This window comes from Pristiophorus japonicus, chromosome 5 (assembly GCF_044704955.1).
Source record: "Pristiophorus japonicus isolate sPriJap1 chromosome 5, sPriJap1.hap1, whole genome shotgun sequence".
NCBI classification, from domain to species: Eukaryota; Metazoa; Chordata; class Chondrichthyes; family Pristiophoridae; genus Pristiophorus; species Pristiophorus japonicus.
The window spans coordinates 96,982,456-97,001,519 of record NC_091981.1 but is presented as its reverse complement, the minus strand read 5'-3'; the positions used below and the strand labels follow the sequence as shown (position 1 = coordinate 97,001,519).

Sequence of the window (19,064 nt, the reverse complement as noted above, 5' to 3'; positions counted from 1 at the left end):
TTGGAGCACTAAATTTTAAAAGTTGAAAAAATTAGCGGCAGGCGCTAATGATTTTCAACTTTTAAAAAATTCGGGGTTTGTGCTCCAGGAAAGAAGTGGAGCACGAAATCAAGCATGCCAATCCTTCTTGGAGCGCAACAAGATGTAGGCGGGGCGGTACTTGTGCAGTGCTGTACAATGGGCCGTGGGGCAGTGCCATATTTGGAGGTTTCTTTCCTCCCTTAAAGGGAAGGGCCATCGCTGCAGACTCTCCAAGGGAAGCACTTACCTGGTTCCCGACAGCAGCCGCAATCTGGCCCAATTGGCCTGATGCACTTCAGCAGAGTGCCCAGGCTGATCATTAGCTGGCGAAGACTAATCTTAAAAAAAAAAGAGAAACAGCAACTTCGCCTTTAAGTATCACCCCCGAAGCGCTCAGCCTCCCGATGAACGCTTCCTGCAGCTACCAGTGTTTTTGCCCAGCGATGCTGTCGGGGGCGGAACCCAAGTTCGGGTCCGGGGCGAGGTGCACGGTGATGACGTCACGATCTCCGAGCGAAGGAGATCGGGACGCAACATCGTACCACCACCGCAAACCTCCCTCTTGCCAAATTTAGCGGGAGTCGATCATATTGCCGCGCCCGATCGGTAAGTGGTTAGCGCGCCCTGTTATTGCTCCCCGGAGGTGTTAATGAGGGCAATTTCTAGGCCTAAGTCTTTATTTCTTATGTGGATAAAAGATACCATTTGGTTTTGGTTTCCATGTTTTTTCTGTAAAAGTATAAAATGCACATAATGGGGCTGAAATTCTGGTCGGAGGCTTACTTCAGATGAACACATCGACCTAAAAATTTTTTGCGAAAGTACCTGTGGTCCCGGAGTCACCTTCGATTCCAGTCAGAGGCCTTCATTCGATGCGTAATGTACGGGCTCATGTACGTGTGAAAAAGCTGGAGTCACGTGGGCCTGGACCACCAATCACTCTGCAGTATTCTCATTGATAATAATGGGAACTAAGTTTTTATGAGTTCCCATTATTATCAATGAGAATAAACCCCTAAAACAAGAAACACAACATAATAAATAAAACATCTCACATATTTAAAATTAATTGAAATTAAAATTAATTAAATGTTTTAGAAAAAATATATATTTTTTGAATTTTTTTCTAATGTGTTTTAATACAGTTTAAAATAAACTTATCTTAATGGACAGGGTTTTTAACATAAAAATATGTTTTTAAATTAAATTTTTATATGTTTTAAAACTGTTACGTTGGTAAAAGTAGACTATGCACCTGCTTTCACCAGGCATAAGAGTTTGAGGGACATTTGCTGGGCATGAGTTGGGCAAATAGCCCAATCTCAGCCGTGTGAATGTCCTTCTCCCGGGGATGCAGAGGATCTGTCAAGCGAAATCTTGACAGATCGGAAAATCCGGTTTTCGGCCCATGTGCATCGCGCCCTGAAAACTGGCTTTTGCGAGGACTCGCCGGGTCCATGTGCACTTCGTACGGACCCAGTGAGGCCAGAATTTTAGCCCCATTAGATATAACTTTCCAAGCATGCACTGGTGATGGCACCTACTGTGTATAACCAGAAAATCGCAGGTTTAATTACTCAAATTGTCAACTATGAATTAAAAGTTAAATATGTTTTGGTCTTAGCAATAGTTGCAGTTTAAAATAGTATTCTACTTTTGACGTTGCCTGTTTTGCCTATTATGTTACATAGCACTATGAGACTATGCCCCTTCTCTTGTTTTTTTTTTAAACGTTTTTCCGTGTGGTTAAATTGTCCTTTGGCTGGGAGGACAGGACAGAGCTGTAGTTACAGATTGAACCTTTCTTATCCGGCACCCTCGGGACCTGGCATGTGGCGGATAAGAGGATTTTACTGATAACAGGAGGTCACGCTGACCCTCGACTTACCCAGTCCCGATGACAGCACTTGTGTCCCTGACTGCCTCCGCCATGCTCCGGCTCCAAAACGCCCGCCACGATTCTTCTCCCCACTGCTTCTCCGCATGATTCTGCTCCGCGCCTCACAAACTGGCGTCCCGACCCCGAAGCTGAAATCTCACGCCTCTCTCTCTCGCGATGCTGGTTTGCCACTGCTGACAACGCTGCTGACAATGACGTTGTGCAGAAGCCTACTGCGCAGCATTTCGGGTTTAAATTAATGCCACCGTCCAATATCATCTTACTGCAAGATTCATTACTGCTTCCAGTACAAAATTAAATAAATCAGGGAACAGTATGCATCCTTATCTCACTCCAACTGTTCATCTATAACATTGTTACATTTTCTGTCCCACTCAAACAGTACTCGGGGGCATTATAGATGTTTTCCATGTTCTGCGCATGCGCTCTCCCGGGGCCGGGAATGATGCCGGACAAGGGAGGTTGCCGGTTAAAGGAGTACTGGATAAGAGAGATTCAACCTGTATTACCACAGCTAATGCTGATGTTACGATGTATAGATCAACAGGAATTGTATTTTCCTTTTCATGCTGGAAACAATCATATTTTTAGTTTGTAGTACATTTGTTTATAGTTGTGTAAAAAGTCACAACCATATTTGAGTGTACAAATAAATGCTTAATCGTGTTACTTTACCATCCTAGCAATTTCCCAAAGACACAATTAATGAGGAAGTTGTCGATTTACTTCAGCCCTACTTTGAAATGACAGACTACAATATTGAAACAGCCAAGAGAGTCTGTGGCAATGTAGCAGGAATCTGCTCTTGGACTCAGGCAATGGCTTCCTTCTTCTCCATTAACAAGGAAGTTTTACCGCTAAAGGTATATTCAGGTGAAAGTATTTAATGTTAAGGTGAAAGTATTTGATCGTTCACTCCAAAAAAGCCACAGCTATTTTATGGGCGAGATTACAGAAAGACATATTTGAGCTGTGTGCGCCTGTATATATAAAAGAACAAGCAGGCAAATCATTTCTAGTTGATGTATTCTTGATATATCTTTGTATAGATAATCCTCATCTGTGTCCTAGTAGATCAGAATAATTAGAGCAGTCAACATTAACAACAATTTGTTTGTAAGCATCAGTAATATAAGAATATCCCAAGGCATGTCCTAAGTGGATGTGGAAATGAACGTTGAGCTAGAAGGAGAGACATTAAGAGATGAGATGGGTTTTTGAAGAAGTTTTCAAAAATGGAGAGAAAAGAGGAACGGTAGAGAGGTCCAAGGAAAAGGTTTCAGAGATCAGGGCCGAGACTTCGAAAAGCTTTATCATCAATGATGGAGTGAAGGGATGGGGTGGGGAGAAGGGGGTGGGGGATTGGAGGGAGGAATGAATAGAAGGCTGGAATCAGAAGAATTACTTTTTTGGGAGTGATTACAGGCCTGAAGGGGCTTGTAGAGGAAGAGATGTAGAGAATGACAAGAATTTTAAATTTACTATGTTGGAGGGCAGGATACTAGTGGCAGCCACTGAGCATGGGAGTGATGGTCAAATGGGGCTTATTGCGGAACAGGACACATGCAGCAGTTTGAACAAGTTGGAGGTTATAAGAGAGTGAAGGATGTAAGACCAGCAAAGAAAGAGTTAGAATAGTTGATTGTAATAGTGCCAAAAGCATGTCTCTGCAGCAGAGGGGCAGAAGTAGGAGTGGAGATGAGTGATGTTGTCGAGGTGGAAGTAAGTGACCTTAGTGATGGATAGGATGTGTGGTTTAAAGCTCAGCTCGGGATTGTACAATACGACAAGATTGAGAGTGTGACACGGCATGGGGATGGAATCAGTGGCAACAGAACAGAGTTTGTGGCAGAGGCCAAAGGTAATACCTGCTCTTATGCTGTAGGAAGTTGTGGCTTATCCAGGTTTGATGTCAGACAAGCAGCTGAGAAATCAAGTGACATGTTGAAGAGGCAGCATTCGGTGTCATCAGAAACCATGTAGAAACTATCTCCATGCCTCTGGATAATGCCATGTTACAGAACAATTTATTTTATAGAAAGGAGAAGCCCTCAGCATTTATTACCCATTATTTGAAATGCATATATTTTTCTTTTAGGCTAATTTGGCAATCCAGGAAAATCGTCTGGCCATAGCCATGTTAGATCTCCAGAAGGCACAAGCGGAGTTGGATGCCAAACAAGCAGAACTGGACATTGTACAGGCAGCATATGACAAGGCCATGACAGAGAAACAAGTGAGTATTAAAAGATCATAGTCAAATTGTTTATTGTTAAATATATGTAATGCTTCAACTATAAGAAATCATTTCTCATCCTTAATTATAATGTGGTAAATTTTGACAGCTAAATATATTTGGGGGGAAACATATATTTATTTTAGGGGCACTGGTTACAGTGTACAAATTCTTTGCGTTATCAGAATCCATAAGTGCTGAATAATGATCATTACAAAGAGTTTAAGGGCCCAAGTTTCGAGCCGCGCCTAGAACGGCACAGTCCTGACCTGGATGCCCGTTTTTCGCGCCACAAAATGCGCCTAAAAAAAACTTCCAGATTCTCCAGCTCCCTACAGGTCGTTTGCAGCCAGGCGCAGCGCAGCAGGAGCTGTAGGGGGCGGAGCCAGGTCCCTGCGCTGAAAACAGTGCCGGGACCTCTGCACATGCGCGCTACAGTGGGCGCGCATGTTCAGTAGCTCCAGGCGCCCAAAACTGTGTGGGAGGGGCCGAAGCACGCAGACCCTAGCCCTGGCCCAATGGCCTCAATGGGGCTGCGTGAATAAGGCTGCCTCCCACACCCAGCTCCTGCTTCCTCCCAACCTGACCCGACTTCCGCTTCCCGCCCCCCGCCTCTGGACCGGACCCGACACCCGCTTCCCCTCCCCGCCCCTGGACCCGGACCCGACCCCGACCCGACTCCCGCTTCCCCCCGCCCCCGGACCGGACCCGACACTGACCCAACACCCGCTTCCCCCCCTGCCCCTGGACCGACTCCGACCCGACTCCCGCTTCCCCCTGCCCCCGGACCGGACCCGACACCGACCCGACTCCCGCTTTCCCCCCCCGCCCCCGGACTGGACCCGACCTGATCTCCCTCTCCCTCCCTCCCCCCGACCGAACCGAACCGACTTCCCTCCCACCACCCCCCCGACCCGCGCTCCCCCCGACCCAACCCAACGCCACCTACCTGTAAATCTGGTGCTGGGGTCTCGGGCCCGGCCCGTTCAGCCTCCCTCCCCCATCTGCTTTCCCCCCATCTCCATCTGCTTTCCCCCCCATCTCCATCTCCTTTCCCACCCCATCTCCTTTCCCCATCTCCTTTCTCCCCCCATCTCCTTTCCCCACATCTCCTTTCTCCCCCCCTCCCCCTCCTCCTCCTCCCCCCTTCCCTTCTCCCCCCTCCCCTTCTCCCCCATCCCTCCCTCTGCTCCCCCCCTCTCTCCCTCTACCCCCTCCCCTCGCTGTCAGAAACACAGACACTGACACAGAGAATGAGAGACACACAAAGACAGACAGAGAGATAGAGACACTGACAGAGACACACTGGGTGGGGGGGGGGGGCATCCCAGCACGCTGTTGGAGGGCTCCCGGTGCTGCAGTCGGTCAGTAGAAAATGTTTTATTTATTGATTTAAAAAAAAAATTATTTCTTATTCATTTTTTTTGATTGATTTATTGGTTGATTTATTGATGTTTTTATCATTTATTATTGATGATGGCTCTTTATTTGTAAAACTGAAGTGTTTAATGTTTGTAAACTTCCCTTTTAAACCCCGCCCCCCCCATTCCCTACGCCTGATTTGTAACCTACGCCTGATTTTCTAAAGTGTTGACAAGGTTTTTTCGAGCGCACAAAAATCTTCACTTACTCCATTCTAAGTTAGTTTGGAGTAAGTTTTCACTGACGAAACTTTGAAAACAGGCGTAAGTGGCCGGACACGCCCCCTTTTGAAAAAAAAATTCTGTTCCAAAGTGAAACTGTTCTAACTGACTAGAACTGGAGCAAACTAAATGGCGAGAATTCCGATTTCTAAGATACTCCGTTCTACACCAGTTGCTCCTAAAAATCAGGAGCAAATCATGTCGAAACTTGGGGCCTAAATGTCGTGAAGCAACTAATTACAGAAAATAGATGACCAATTGACCTGCATTTCATTTCTCACAAGGTGCATCAGCTATATACTACAGACATCAACAAAATGTGTCAGCAATGTGAAAGTCATGTATTCCCCAGAATTTATTGCTTCTTTCATATTTTCAAATCTCCTAATAAGGCTCTATACACTAATCATGCAACCTTTCCTGTGGTAGTAATTTGCTCAAACTAATGCCTTCAAAAAGAGATCCTCATATCCCTGTCCAACACGTGATTCCAGCCCCATACTATGTGGTTGACTCTTATGTCCTCTGAAGTGGCCGAGCATGCCAGTCAGTTGTAAACAATTGCTATAAAGTTCAAAAATAAGGAAAAAAGCAGATGGCTTAATCGACAGCAACCCAACTATCATATGAAGCATATCAGCCCATTGGACTGATGCCCAAGTTATGGAGTTATCTCACAGATGAGTAAAGCAACAATCTGATATAGTTGTGCTCACACTGCCTCTAGATCTCATGAAGTCTTGTGGCTACAGGACAAACAACATCAAGGAAACCTGCTGATCAGCATCCCCTCAACTAAAGAATAAGTATTGATCCCTGTTGATCCCTATTTGGTCGAAGCTCTAAAGAAAGCCAGAGCATAGAATATACTCTGGATGGGGGATTTCAATATCCACCACTGAAAGTGCCTCAGTAGTACCAGTACTGGCCGTGTCCTGAAGGACATAGCTGCCAGACTGGGCCTGCATCAAATGGTGAGGGAACCAACATGAGGAAGTAACCTACTTGACTTTGACTTTACCAACCTACACACACAGACATATCTGTACAATGATATCATTGGTAGAAGAGACCACCACAGAATCCTTGTGAAGACACATCTCAGCCTTGTAAATGCAAAGTCCACAAAGCTTGTCAGAATTATTCATTTGAGATCACATGGTTTCGCAATTGTGTGGGACAGGCTCGATGGACCAGATGGGCTTTACCTGTCCGGCATTGTTCGTATGTTCATAAATCTTAGGTACAATTTCAGATGAGCTTCAGGCCTTGGGCTTCTGAAACAGGCTCTACTAATGCATACTTAAAGACCAAAGATTACTCACGGACTAATCTGTTTTCAGGAGGTCTTTTGGTCTTTGATAATATTATGGAGCTGATGCCCATCATGTTTCATTGTGTCAGCTATTATTGAACCATTTCTTGTTGTTAGGCATTGTTGGAAGACGCTGAACGATGCCGACACAAGATGCAGACTGCGTCCACTCTGATCAGTGGGCTGGCAGGTGAAAAGGAACGATGGACAGAACAGAGTAAAGAGTTCTTAGCGCAGACAAAACGGCTTGTGGGTAAGCACTGCCTCCACTTATAGCTGTTTTGTGCTAGTACAGCTTGTGCTTTCTGCCCTTGAGAAAATAGGTATATTGCATGCATGAGCTCAGCGAGTCAATCCCGTCACTGCATTACAAGACAACATAAAAAAACATAACTGGCTGAGTACACATTCAGAATATTTAAAAATAAATAATAATATCAATGTTAGTAATTTACTGGTTTAAATCTAAATCTGACCTGAATCATGAAATTGGGCACATTCTGGATAATTGACTCTATGCAAGATTAATCAATGTTGGGGATTTAAATTCTGATGTTGCAACTAACAAAATAAAACAACAAAGTAGCATTGTATAATAAATATACAATAGCTTTTGTTTTAAATGGACAGTAAAGTAAGTTTCAAACATAATTTCAGCTCAGCATACTGTATGTACTAAGGTCTACAAATGATTGTTTTACGGTGCATTCTCACTACAGGTTCAGTGTCTGTTCCAACTTTGCATTGGAACTAAACCTTTTCAATCTAAATCAAGTGTGAAGGCCTGAACTGACTCTGAAGCAAAGTAGAGTGAGATTCCTTCTACTAGAGAGTCTCATTATGCTTCACTCCAGTATCAGGTCAGTCCATTCCTCCAGATTTAGGCTGCATTTACACTGGGCACAGTGTTGGTGAGGAGCAAAAACTGATTCGCATTCACTGAAAACAGACATAATTGCTAATAAATAAGTTCTGATGCATTCCATCTAAGATAGGGTTCTCAAACGTAGTAAGAATGTGACCGTGCCCTCACTTGTTGAGAAAAACCTCAACAAAGCAAATGTAGAAAATGTATACACTAGAGCTGTTTTTTTTCTTGCAGGGTTCGGGGGAGTGCCTGTGATTTTCCTGGCTCGGGCTATCTATATGGACTGGAGGCATTCGCCTGAGTCTTGTGCTGGGATGGGGAAAGGCAAGGGGGGAACCAGGGGAATAGCTGCATTGCCGAATTGCCTGCAGCTGCACTCCTAACCATGGCCAAAATATCATCCTGCGTTGGGGTTAGATAAATACTAAAGATAAATACTTGGTACCTTTATCTTCTGTAATCTTTGGCGTTCCCGAGGACCCTGACAAACCCTCTGATCTGTAAAGGATCCTGATGCAAGTCCTATGCAAGCTACAACTGTACAGGGTATTGGTGAGGCCACACCTGGAGTACTGCTTACAGTTTTGGTCTCCGTATTTAAGGAAGGCTATATTTGCATTGGAGGCTGTTTGGAGAAGGTTCACTCGGTTGATTCTGGAGATATGGGGGTTGACTTATGAAGATAGGTTGAGTAGTTTGGGCCTATACTCATTGGAGTTCACAAGAATGAGAGGTGATCTTATCGAAACATATAAGATAATGAGGGGGCTTGACAAGGTGGGTGCTGAGAGAATATTTCCACTCATAGGGGAAACTGAGACTAGGGAGCATAGTCTTAGAATAAGGGGCCGCTCATTTAAAACTAAGATGAGGTGGAATTTCTTCTCTGAGAGTTGTAAATCTGTGGAATTCTCTGCCCCAGAGAGCTGTGGAGGCTGGGTCATTGAATATATTTAAGGCGGAGATAGACAGATTTTTGAGCGATAAGGGAATATGGGGAGTGGGCAGGGAGGTGGAGCTGAGTCCATGATCAGATCAGCCATGATTGTATTGAATGGCGGAGCAGGCTCGAGAGGCCAAATGGCTACTTCTGCTCTTATTTCTTATGTTCTTATCCTCTTTGAGGAGCTCCAGGAATTTCTGGTTGGTTGCGTGGGTCATCGCAATAAAGTTCAGCTGGCCCTCGACAAATGGTCAAAGCTGGCACTGCTCATCAGATCCGTCCACTCCGTTGCTAAGATCCTGAGCTTGGCTAAGAGTGTGAGCCACTGTGAGCTGCGCCGGCTCAAGTCGTTCCTCACTGAGGGAGAGGAGGGTAACGAGAGACTCTGCTCCCTCCCCACGGTAGGTTCATTAGAGGTTGCATTATGCTCTTGTCATGAAGATAACCATAGCCAGCCTCAACATCAATGGCAGCAGAGAAGCGAGCCACAGATTTATTAATGCCTCGCTGTTTAAGGAAGGGAAGTATGCAGTGTGCTCTCTGCAGGAAACCCTGGAAATGAGGTCACGTTGCTCCTGGAATGAGCTACCTTCTTGCAGGGTGGTTATTTTTATGGCCCCACATTTTCGGTCGGAGATCTTGGGGGTCAAGTAGACTGTGCCAGATCATTTGCTTCATCTCACTGTTCACCTGGGGGATGTGCCGCTCCACCTAGTGAACATGGACACTCCCCGGACCGGTGCACAGCAAGTGGGCTTCTTAGAAGAGTGTTCGCTCTTTTAGGCTACATTGAGTGCATTATCATTGGTAAGGGATTTCAACTGCACTCTTGAGGCAAGGGATCGCTGTAGTGCCCCGCGTAGCCTGGCCACGATGGGGATATTGAGGGATCTGGTCGGGCCCTTCGACTTGCTGAACGTCTGGTGAAATCTCCATCACGATTCTAGCGCCATCACACGCGTAAATCTGGGAGAGGAAGGTCCAGAAAACACCGTCTTTACATTTCTCGGGCATATGTCTCCTGCATTCTGGCGGCTTCCACGCAGCCGGTGCCATGCTTGGACAACCACGTTTTGTGGGCGGAGCTCGTTCCACTCCACGTATAGGTGGGGTCCATGTACTGGCATTTTAACAACCTGCTGCTGGAGGACGAGTGGTTATGGGATTCATTCCATCAGTTCTGGGCCAACTGGAGAAGGAAGCAGAGGGTGCTGGAGTATGCAGGGGGTTCGACCAAGAGATGGGAGGCCTGGGTCGGTCAGTTGGAGAAGGAGCCGCTCGACCTGGGGTTGTGTCTCGGTCAAGTCGTCGACGACCCGGCCCTGCAGAAGGCGTACAAAGTAAAGAAGAGCACGCTGAAGGACCTGCAGCTCATTGGATCCCGAGGCACGTAGATGAGGTCGCGGATTCAGTTCCTCCAGGATGTGGACCGCAGCTTCCCTTCTACCCACTGGAAAAAAGGCAGGGGGTCCATAAGCAGCTCTTGACGCTGTTGGCCGACGACAGATCTCTGGTCTCTGATCCAGAAGGCATCAGTGCCAGTGCCCGGACCTATTACAGGGCTCTGTTCTCTCCGGATCCATCCAGCAAGGATGCTTGCAGAATTTTGTGGGAGGACCTGCCGAAGGTAAGCACAGAGGATACTGAACATCTTGAATGCTCTGTTAAGCCTGGTGGACCTGACTGGTTCCCTCGGCCAGCTCTCGAATGGCAAATCCCTGGGGCTGGATGGGTTGACCGTGGAGTTCCACAGGAAGTTCTGGGATGTCCTGGGGGGGCGACTATGCGCGGGTCCTGGGAGAAAGTCTGGCGGCCAGGGAGATGCCCCTCTCTTGGCGCAGGACAGTCATCCTCTTGCTGTCAAAAGAGGATGCGAGTGCCACCAGGTCTATTCCACCGTGTCCTCTGTGAGGATCAACTGGAAGAAATGTTCTGGACACCTGGTGGGTCAGTGGCGGGTGGACTCTCTGTCGGAGGAGCTCAGACCTATTGCTTGGAGTACCACCCATCTCCTCTATCTACGAGTCTACCTTAGCTCTGTCGAGGAAGCCTTGCCAGCAAACTGGCATGAGCTTGGATGCTAAAGTCGCCGCTCGCCTAGGGCACTGGACAGGATTGCTTCGAGTGCTGTCTTGAGTGCTGGTCATAAATCAACTGGTGGCTGTTGTGCTGTGATACTGGTTGGTCATTTTGATCCCTCCCCTGAGTTTATCGCCAAGGTACAGAAGAAGCTTAAAAGGAAGCATTGGGTCTCTGCCGCGGTTCTGAGTCTCCCGCTTGGGGAGGGCAGTCAAGCGCTGATGTGCATGCGTATCTAGGCAACGACTTTCCATTTGAGACCCTGCAGAGATACCTGTACCGTGAGGATCCTCCCAGATGTTGTGTGCTGGCATCATATTTCTTCTGCCAGCTGCATTGCCTCAGTTACAATACGCAGTTCCTGTTTATAAAACTGGGGTGTAGTTATGCCTCCTTGCAGAAGGTGCCTGTCTTTTATCAGGAACTGATCAGGATCTGGACCAAGGTCACCTCCAGCTGGAGTTCTCCCCGGTTAGGAGTGGCGGCTATCCTTCACGAGCCGCTATTCAGGAATCTGTATTTTCATGATCGCGGTTTCAGGTGGCTGACGGAGGAGAGGGCGCTAACGAGGCAGGAACAGGGCATTACAGGCTCCTGAGAAATTATGTAGGACTTAGCAGAGGCGCCAACATGGTAGCGCCGTGGCCCGCTAGTAGTGCCCTGGGTCCCCTACGCCTCCGGCGATGACGTTATCACCATGTACGACGACCCCTTTCAGCCCCACAGCGGAAATTGCCTGGCACCCCATGAGGCTGCCGCGGGCGATGTCCTCGCTAACCTCAGGGGTCGCAAGCCGGGAAGATAAAGGGGAGGTGTGCTGCGCTGTGTGCCGCCATTTTGTTCTTCAGCCGACTCACCGGTTGCCCCGTGTTCCATCGATGTTGCGTGGTCCGGGCCACGATCATGCAGCCCGGCACTCCATTTGGGTGCTGGGCTGCAGCCATGGCACCCGACAGTCCTGGTGGTCCAGTGGCGTTCTTCAAAGGGCCTACCGAGTTCGCAGCTGCCCTCCCCTTTAATGGAAGGGGAGGGGTGTTGAACCACAAGCTGCGTAGCACTGACGATCCCGCCCGCGTAGCGCCTTGGACACCGCCCCAACAGGAAGTGGAGTGCATGACATTGCGCTCCACTTCCTGTGAGGGGTAATAACTCGAATTTTGCGGCCGGAGCTGAACTTCCATGCCGGCACAGGAAGTCCCGCCCCAACTCGGTCACTGCCTCCAAACGGGACGTAACCCAATTTCGCCCCCGACAACTTTTATTCTATCTATCCTTAGTGTTCTATCCTTCACTTGGTTATCCAACTTTTACTGATGTTACTGGTTTTAAGCAAGTGCAGAGATGGGGAAAGGGGAGAGAACAAAAGGGAATAGTAATACATTAATATAATGTATTATTAATGTAGCTTGAGACATTAAACAGTAAATAGCAGTACAATTTTGTTTTTGCTTTAATAGTTTTCTATTTTGATTTTCTGTTTCAGGTGATGTATTGTTGGCCACTGCCTTTTTGTCATATTCAGGCCCCTTTAACCAAGAGTTCCGTAATTTGCTGTTAAAAGATTGGGAGAAAGAAATGAAAACTCGTAAGATTCCCTTTGCCAACAACCTGAACCTTACAGAAATGCTAATTGACATCCCAACAATTGGTGAATGGAACTTGCAAGGTTTACCAAATGATGAGCTGTCTATACAGAATGGAATCATTGTTACTAAAGCAGCACGTTATCCCTTGCTGATTGATCCACAAAACCAGGGCAAGATATGGATAAAAAATAAAGAGGTTAAGAATGAACTTCAGGTATTATAGTGTTCTTTCCATTTTGTTACATGTTTCTGCAAACAGTTGAGTTATCATATGAGCTTTATCTATCTATAGCATTGAAATTTTTGCATCTGGTGAATGCTCAATGTGTGTAGGGTGTGGAGCACGCTATTTAACTTAGAACGTCAAATTCATGAAAACATTCAATCAAAAAATAGCCATACTTCATTTTCTTTCAAAAAATCCCATTCTCCATAAAGTAAACCATCATATTCCTTAAAAAAAATTACTGTCAAGGTCCTTTGAACTGTCATGTTGGTTACCAACCCATCCCATTTACCACAAATAACAGTTATAAAACACATGAAAATAGTCATTGGGGTAGATCGTGACTTTGTGCAATATTGTAAAACAGGTGATAGTGAGTCAGCAGCCCATTTTACATCTCTCCCTCTTGAAATCAAAGGGGAGAGATGTAAAGGGAATTGGTTCGGAGGCAGAAGACAGTGAGTAAGGATAAATGGGTATGTATGCAATGGTGTGACTAATGGTATCCCTCAGGGATCTGTGCTGGGGCCTCAGCTTTTCATTATATTTATAAATGACTTGGAAGAAGGAATCGAGCCATAAGTTTCCTGGTGACATTAAGTGAGGTGGCACAGTAAATAATGTAGATGAGAGCAGAAAGTTGCAAAGGGACATTGCTGAATTGTGAGTGGGGAAAACAGTGGTAGATGGAGTTCAATATGGGAAAGTGTGAGGTCATCCATTTTGGTCCAGGAAAGAAGCTGGGAACTGTGAATGAGCAGAGAAATTTAGGGGTCCAAGTGCAGTTATCATGAAAAAGTTAGTGGAGGTACAATCACTAATTTAAAATGTTAATTGATAAATCTCCTGGGCCGGATGGCTTGCATCCTAGGGTCTTAAGAGAAGTAGAGGCAGGGATAGTGGATGCATTGGTTGAAATTTACCAAAATTCCCTGGATTTTGGGGAGGTCCCAGCAGATTGGAAAACTGCAAAGGTAACGCCCCCATTTAAAAAAATTAAGCAGACAAAAAGCAGGAAACGATAGACCAGTTAGCCTAACATCTGTCATTGGGAAAATGTTGAAGTCCATTATTAAAGAAGCAGAAACAGAAGCAGGGCATTTGGAAAAGCATAATTCAGTCAGGCAGAGTCAGCATGGATTTATGAAGGGGAAGTTATGTTTGACAAATTTGCTGGAGTTCTTTGAAGATGTAACGAACAGGGTGGATAAAGGGAAACCAGTGGATGTGGTGTATTTGGATTTCTAGATGGCATTTGACAAGGTGCCACATAAAAGGTTACTGCACAAGATAAAAGTTCACGGGGTTGGGGGTAATCTATTAGCATGGATAAAGGATTGGCTAACTAACAGAAAACAGAGAGTCGGGATAAATGGTTCATTCTCGGGTTGGCAATCAGTAAAGTGGAGTGCCGCAGGGATCAGTGCTGGGACCCCAACTATTTACAATCTATATTAACGACTTGGATGAAGGGACCGAGTGTAACGTAGCCAGGTTTGCTGATGATACAAAGATGAGAGGAAAAACAACATGTGAGGAAGACACAAAAAACCTGCAAAAGGACATAGACAGGCTAAGTGAGCAGGCAAAAATTTGGCAGATGGAGTATAATGTTGGAAAGTGTGAGGTTATGCACATTGACAGAAAAAAAATCAAAGAGCAAGTTATTATTTAAATAGAGAAAAATTGCAAAGTGCTACAGTACAGCGGGTCCTGGGGTTCCTGGTCATGAAACACCAAAGGTTAGTATGCAGGTACAGCAAGTGATCAGGAAGGCCAATGGAATCTTGGCCTTTATTGCAAAGGGGATGGAGTAGAAAAGCAGGGAAGACTTGCTACAGTTATACAGGGTATTGGTGAGGCCACACCTGGAATACTGCGTGCAGTTTTGGTTTCCATATTTACGAAAGGATATAGTTGCCTTGGAGGCAGTTCAGAGAAGGTTCACTAGGTTGATTCCGGAGATGAGGGGGTTGACTTATGAGGAAAGGTTGAGTAGGTTGGGCCTCTACTCATTGGAATTCAGAAGAATGAGAGGCAATCTTATTGAAGCGTATTAGATTATGAGGGGGCTTGATAAGGTGGATGTAGAGAGGATGTTTCCATTGATCGGGGATGTTGTGTATGGAGAAAGAGTCAGACTGAACACTGTGAGCTCAAAGTAAAGTGTGAACTTGGTCGTTTATTGCAGGTCTCCAGAGTGCCTCTCCAACCTTTGAAGCCTCCTTAAATACCTGTGCTCCCCAAGGGATTATGGGATCCCTTGTGACTCCAGGCGATGAGCCCTCTGGTGGCTGTACATACAAGTATGCATATATAACAACACTCCCCCCTGCCCAAGTCAATAGTGTAATTATTTACAATGTGAGTCGATCTGGGGCCCTTCTTGCCCTGGTTGATCGTCTCGGTGTGAAAGCTGGTGTTGTTGAATCATTTGTTGGGTCCTGCTGGGCTGCTGTGGATGATGGGTTCTGCTTCGTGGTCAACCGTGGTGCTGGTTGCCAATGGTGTGTATGTTGGGGGATCAAAAAATATAGGATCCAAGGTGGGTTGCTCAGGATAGTCCGTGAATCGGAGTTTGATTTGGTCCAAGTGTTTCCGGTGAATAAGTCCATTTGAAAGTTTGACCCAAAACACCCTGCTCCCCTCTTTGGCCATGACAGTGCCAGGAAGCCACTTGTGACTTTGTCCATAATTTAACACAAATACAGGATCATTGATTTCAATCTCGTGTGACACATTTGCGCTATCATGGTATGCACTTTGTTGAAGCCTCCTGCTTTCTACCTGTTCATGTAGATCAGGGTGAACTAACGAGAGCCTTGCCTTAAGTGCTCTTTTCATGAGCAGTTCAGTAGGTGGAATCCCAGTGAGTGAGTGGGAGGTGCGGTAGCTAAGCAGGACTCGGGATAGGCGAGTCTGCAGTGAGCCTTCAGTTACCCTCTTCAAGCCTTGCTTGATGGTTTGCACTGCTCTCTCTGCCTGACCATTTTATGCTGATTTAAACAAGGCAGATGTGACATGTTTGATCCTGTTCCGTACGGGTCATGAATTCTTTGAATTCAGCACTGGTAAAATATGGCCCGTTGTCGCTCACCAGGACATCGGGTAGGCCGTGTGGGGCAAACATGGCCCGCAGGCTTTCAGTAGTGTCAGCGGACGTGCTAGCTGACATTATTTCACACTTAATCCACTTGGAGTACACGTCTACAACCACAAGGAACATTTTACCCAAGAATGGGCCTGCATAGTCGACGTGTACCCTAGACCACGGTTTGGAGGGCCAAGACCATAAACTTAGCGGTGCCTCCCTGGGTACATTGCTTAACTCTTAAGTTCGCATCGATACCGGACTACCATATGTGGGATCTGGCTATCGCTTTCATCATTACGATGCCTAGGTGGGTACTGTGGAGGTCATTGATGAAGATATCTCTGCCCTTCTTGGGGACTACTACTCGATTGCCCCACAGAAGGCAGTTTGCCTGTATAGACATTTCATCTTTGTGCCGCTGGAATGCCTTTATCTCTTCCTGCATTTTAACTGAGACACTGGACCAGCTCTCGTGAAGCACACAGCTTTTGACTAGAGATAATAAGGTGTCCTGGCTTGTCCAGGTTTTGATCTGCCGGGCAGTGACGGGTGTTTGCTCACTCTCAAATGCTTCCATAACCATGGCTAGATCTGCGGGTTGCGCCATTTTCACCCCCGTGGTGGGCAATGGCAGCCGACTGAGAGCATCGGCGCAGTTTTCTGTGCCTGGCCTGTGGCGGATGGCGTAGTTGTATGCGGACAACGTGAGCGCCCATCTCTGGATGTGGGCCGATGCGTTGGTATTTATCCCTTTACTCTCGGAGAACAGGGATGTAAGTGGCTTATGGTCAGTTTCCAATTCGAATTTTAGCCCAAACAGGTATTGATGCATTTTCTTTACGCCATAGACACAAGCTATAACGCTTCTTTTTAAATCATGCTGGAGGCTTTTTCAGCCTTAGACATACTCCTGGATGCATAAACAACCGCTTGCAGTTTCCCGAAATCATTAGCTTGTTGCAATACACATCCGATGCCATATGACGACGCATCACATGCTAGTACCAAACACTTACATGGATTATACAACACAAGCAGTTTGTTTGAGCATAACAATTTTCTCGCTTTTACAAAGGCATTTTCTTGGCGTTTGCCCCAAACCCATTCTTCCCCTTTTCGTAGTAAGGCATGCAGTGGTTCTAACAGTGTGCTCAGACCCAGTAAGAAGTTACCAAAGGAGTTCAGGAGTCCCAGAAATGACTGCAGCTCCATCACGTTCTGTGGCCTCGGTGCATTCTCGATTGCCTCCGTCTTCACGTTCGTGGGCCTGATGCCATCTGCTGCAATCCTCCTTCCCAGGAACTCCACTTCAGGTGCCAGGAAAATGCACTTCGAGCATTTTAATCTGAGCCCCACACGGTTGAGTCGACTAAGAACCTCCTCCAGGTTCTGCAGATGCTCGATTATGTTACGACCTGTGACCAAGATGTTGTCTTGGAAGACCACGGTGTGCAGGACCGACTTCAGTAAGCTTTCCATGTTTCTCTGGAATATCGCCACCACCGATCGGATTCCAACCGGGTGTTGCAAAGAGGTCGTTTGCCTTTGGTAATGGGTATTGGTCCTGCAGGGAGAAACGATTGATAGTTACATTGTAATCGCCACAGATTCTGACTGTGCCGTCTCCCTTGAGGACTGGTATGATAGAACTGGCCCACTCGTTGAACTCGATCGGTAAAATGATGCGTTGTCTTTGCAACCGGTCGAGCTTGATCTCTACCCTTTCTCTCATCATGTACGGTACTGCTCTCGCCGTGTGATGGATGGGTCGCGCCCCCCGGAATTAGGTGGATCTGCACTTTTGCTCCTTCGAATTTCCCGATGCCTGGTTCGAACAGTGAAGGAAATTTGTTCAAGACCTGGGCACACGAAGTGTCATCAGTGGGCGATAGCGCTCAGACGTTGTCCCATTTCCATCGTACCTTTCCCAGCCAGCTCCTGCCGAGCAACGTGGGACCATCGCCCGGTACCACCCAGAGTGGTAGCTTGTGCACCGCTCCATCGTAGGAGACCTTTACGGTAGCACTGCCGATTACAGGAATCAATTCTTTCGTGTAAGTTCTTAGTTTCATGCGAACTGGAGTTAAGACTGGCCTTGAGGTCTTGTTGCACCACAACCTTTCAAAAGTCTTTTTGCCCATGATGGACTGGCTCGCGCCCGTGTCCAGCTCCACTGACACCGGGAGTCCATTTAGTTCAACATTCAGCATTATCAGGGCTCAATTCATCGTGAATGTGTGTACCCCATGTATTTCTGCCTTCTAGATCTGAGGCTCTGGTTCGTCGTGATCCTCCGTGGATCTATCCTCCTCTGCAACATGGTTGTTTGCGGGCTTAACAGGCTTTGCAGCTCACCTGCACACTCGTTGGAGGCGTCCCATTGTTCCACAGCCCTTGTAAACGTACCCTTTGAATCAGAATGAATGGAAACAATGAACACCCCCGCAAGCGCCAGCAAGGCGTTCTTGGCCTTGCATTCATCACCCTTGATGGTGGACTCTGAGACATCTGCGGACGTGTAGCTGCAGGTATGTGTGACCTGCCCTGTACGTTACGATTCGAAAACATCACTTTGTTCACAGTACTTGTAGTAGCACTTGTGTGCTGAGAGATTTGCTTCGTATTGTCACTGGTGGCATTGAACGCCTGGGCTATCGCTATGGCCTTACTCAAGGTTGGGGTCTCTACAGTCAAAAGTTTGCGAATATGGTTTCATGGCCAATGCCAAGTACGAAAAAGTCTCTGAGCATGTGCTCCAAATGTCCTTCAAATTCACAATGTCCTGCAAGGCGTCTTAGCTCGGCAACATAACTCACCACTTCCTGGCCTTTAGACCTTTTGTAGGTGTAGAACGCTTTCCTTCGGGTTCAAATGCTCTCGGACCAGTGTACGCAAATCGTCGTACGATTTGTCCATGGGTTTCGCTGGAATGAGCAGATTCTTCATGAGGCCGTACGTTGGTGCCCCACAGACAGTGAGGAGGATCGCCCTTCATTTGGCAGCGTTCTCTTCCCCATCAACTCGTTGGCCATGAAGTATTGGTTGAGTCGCTCCACAAAAGTTTCCCAATCATCTCCCTCCGAGAATTTCTCCAGATGCCCATTGTTCTCTGCATCTTTGGGTTTGCTATCAGTATCTCGTCACCAGTTGTTG

At 46.7% G+C, this 19,064-nt stretch overlaps 1 protein-coding gene across 1 annotated transcript in view; it reads left to right on the top strand.

The window, feature by feature from the left end:
- The window catches only part of dnah5 (dynein, axonemal, heavy chain 5), a 457,249-nt gene that overhangs the window by 351,016 nt on the left and 87,169 nt on the right, over positions 1–19,064 (top strand). Inside the window, 4 exon segments of the mRNA XM_070880791.1 lie at positions 2,605–2,784; positions 4,020–4,157; positions 7,233–7,368; positions 12,489–12,805. Coding sequence (XP_070736892.1) covers positions 2,605–2,784; positions 4,020–4,157; positions 7,233–7,368; positions 12,489–12,805 — 771 coding nt within the window.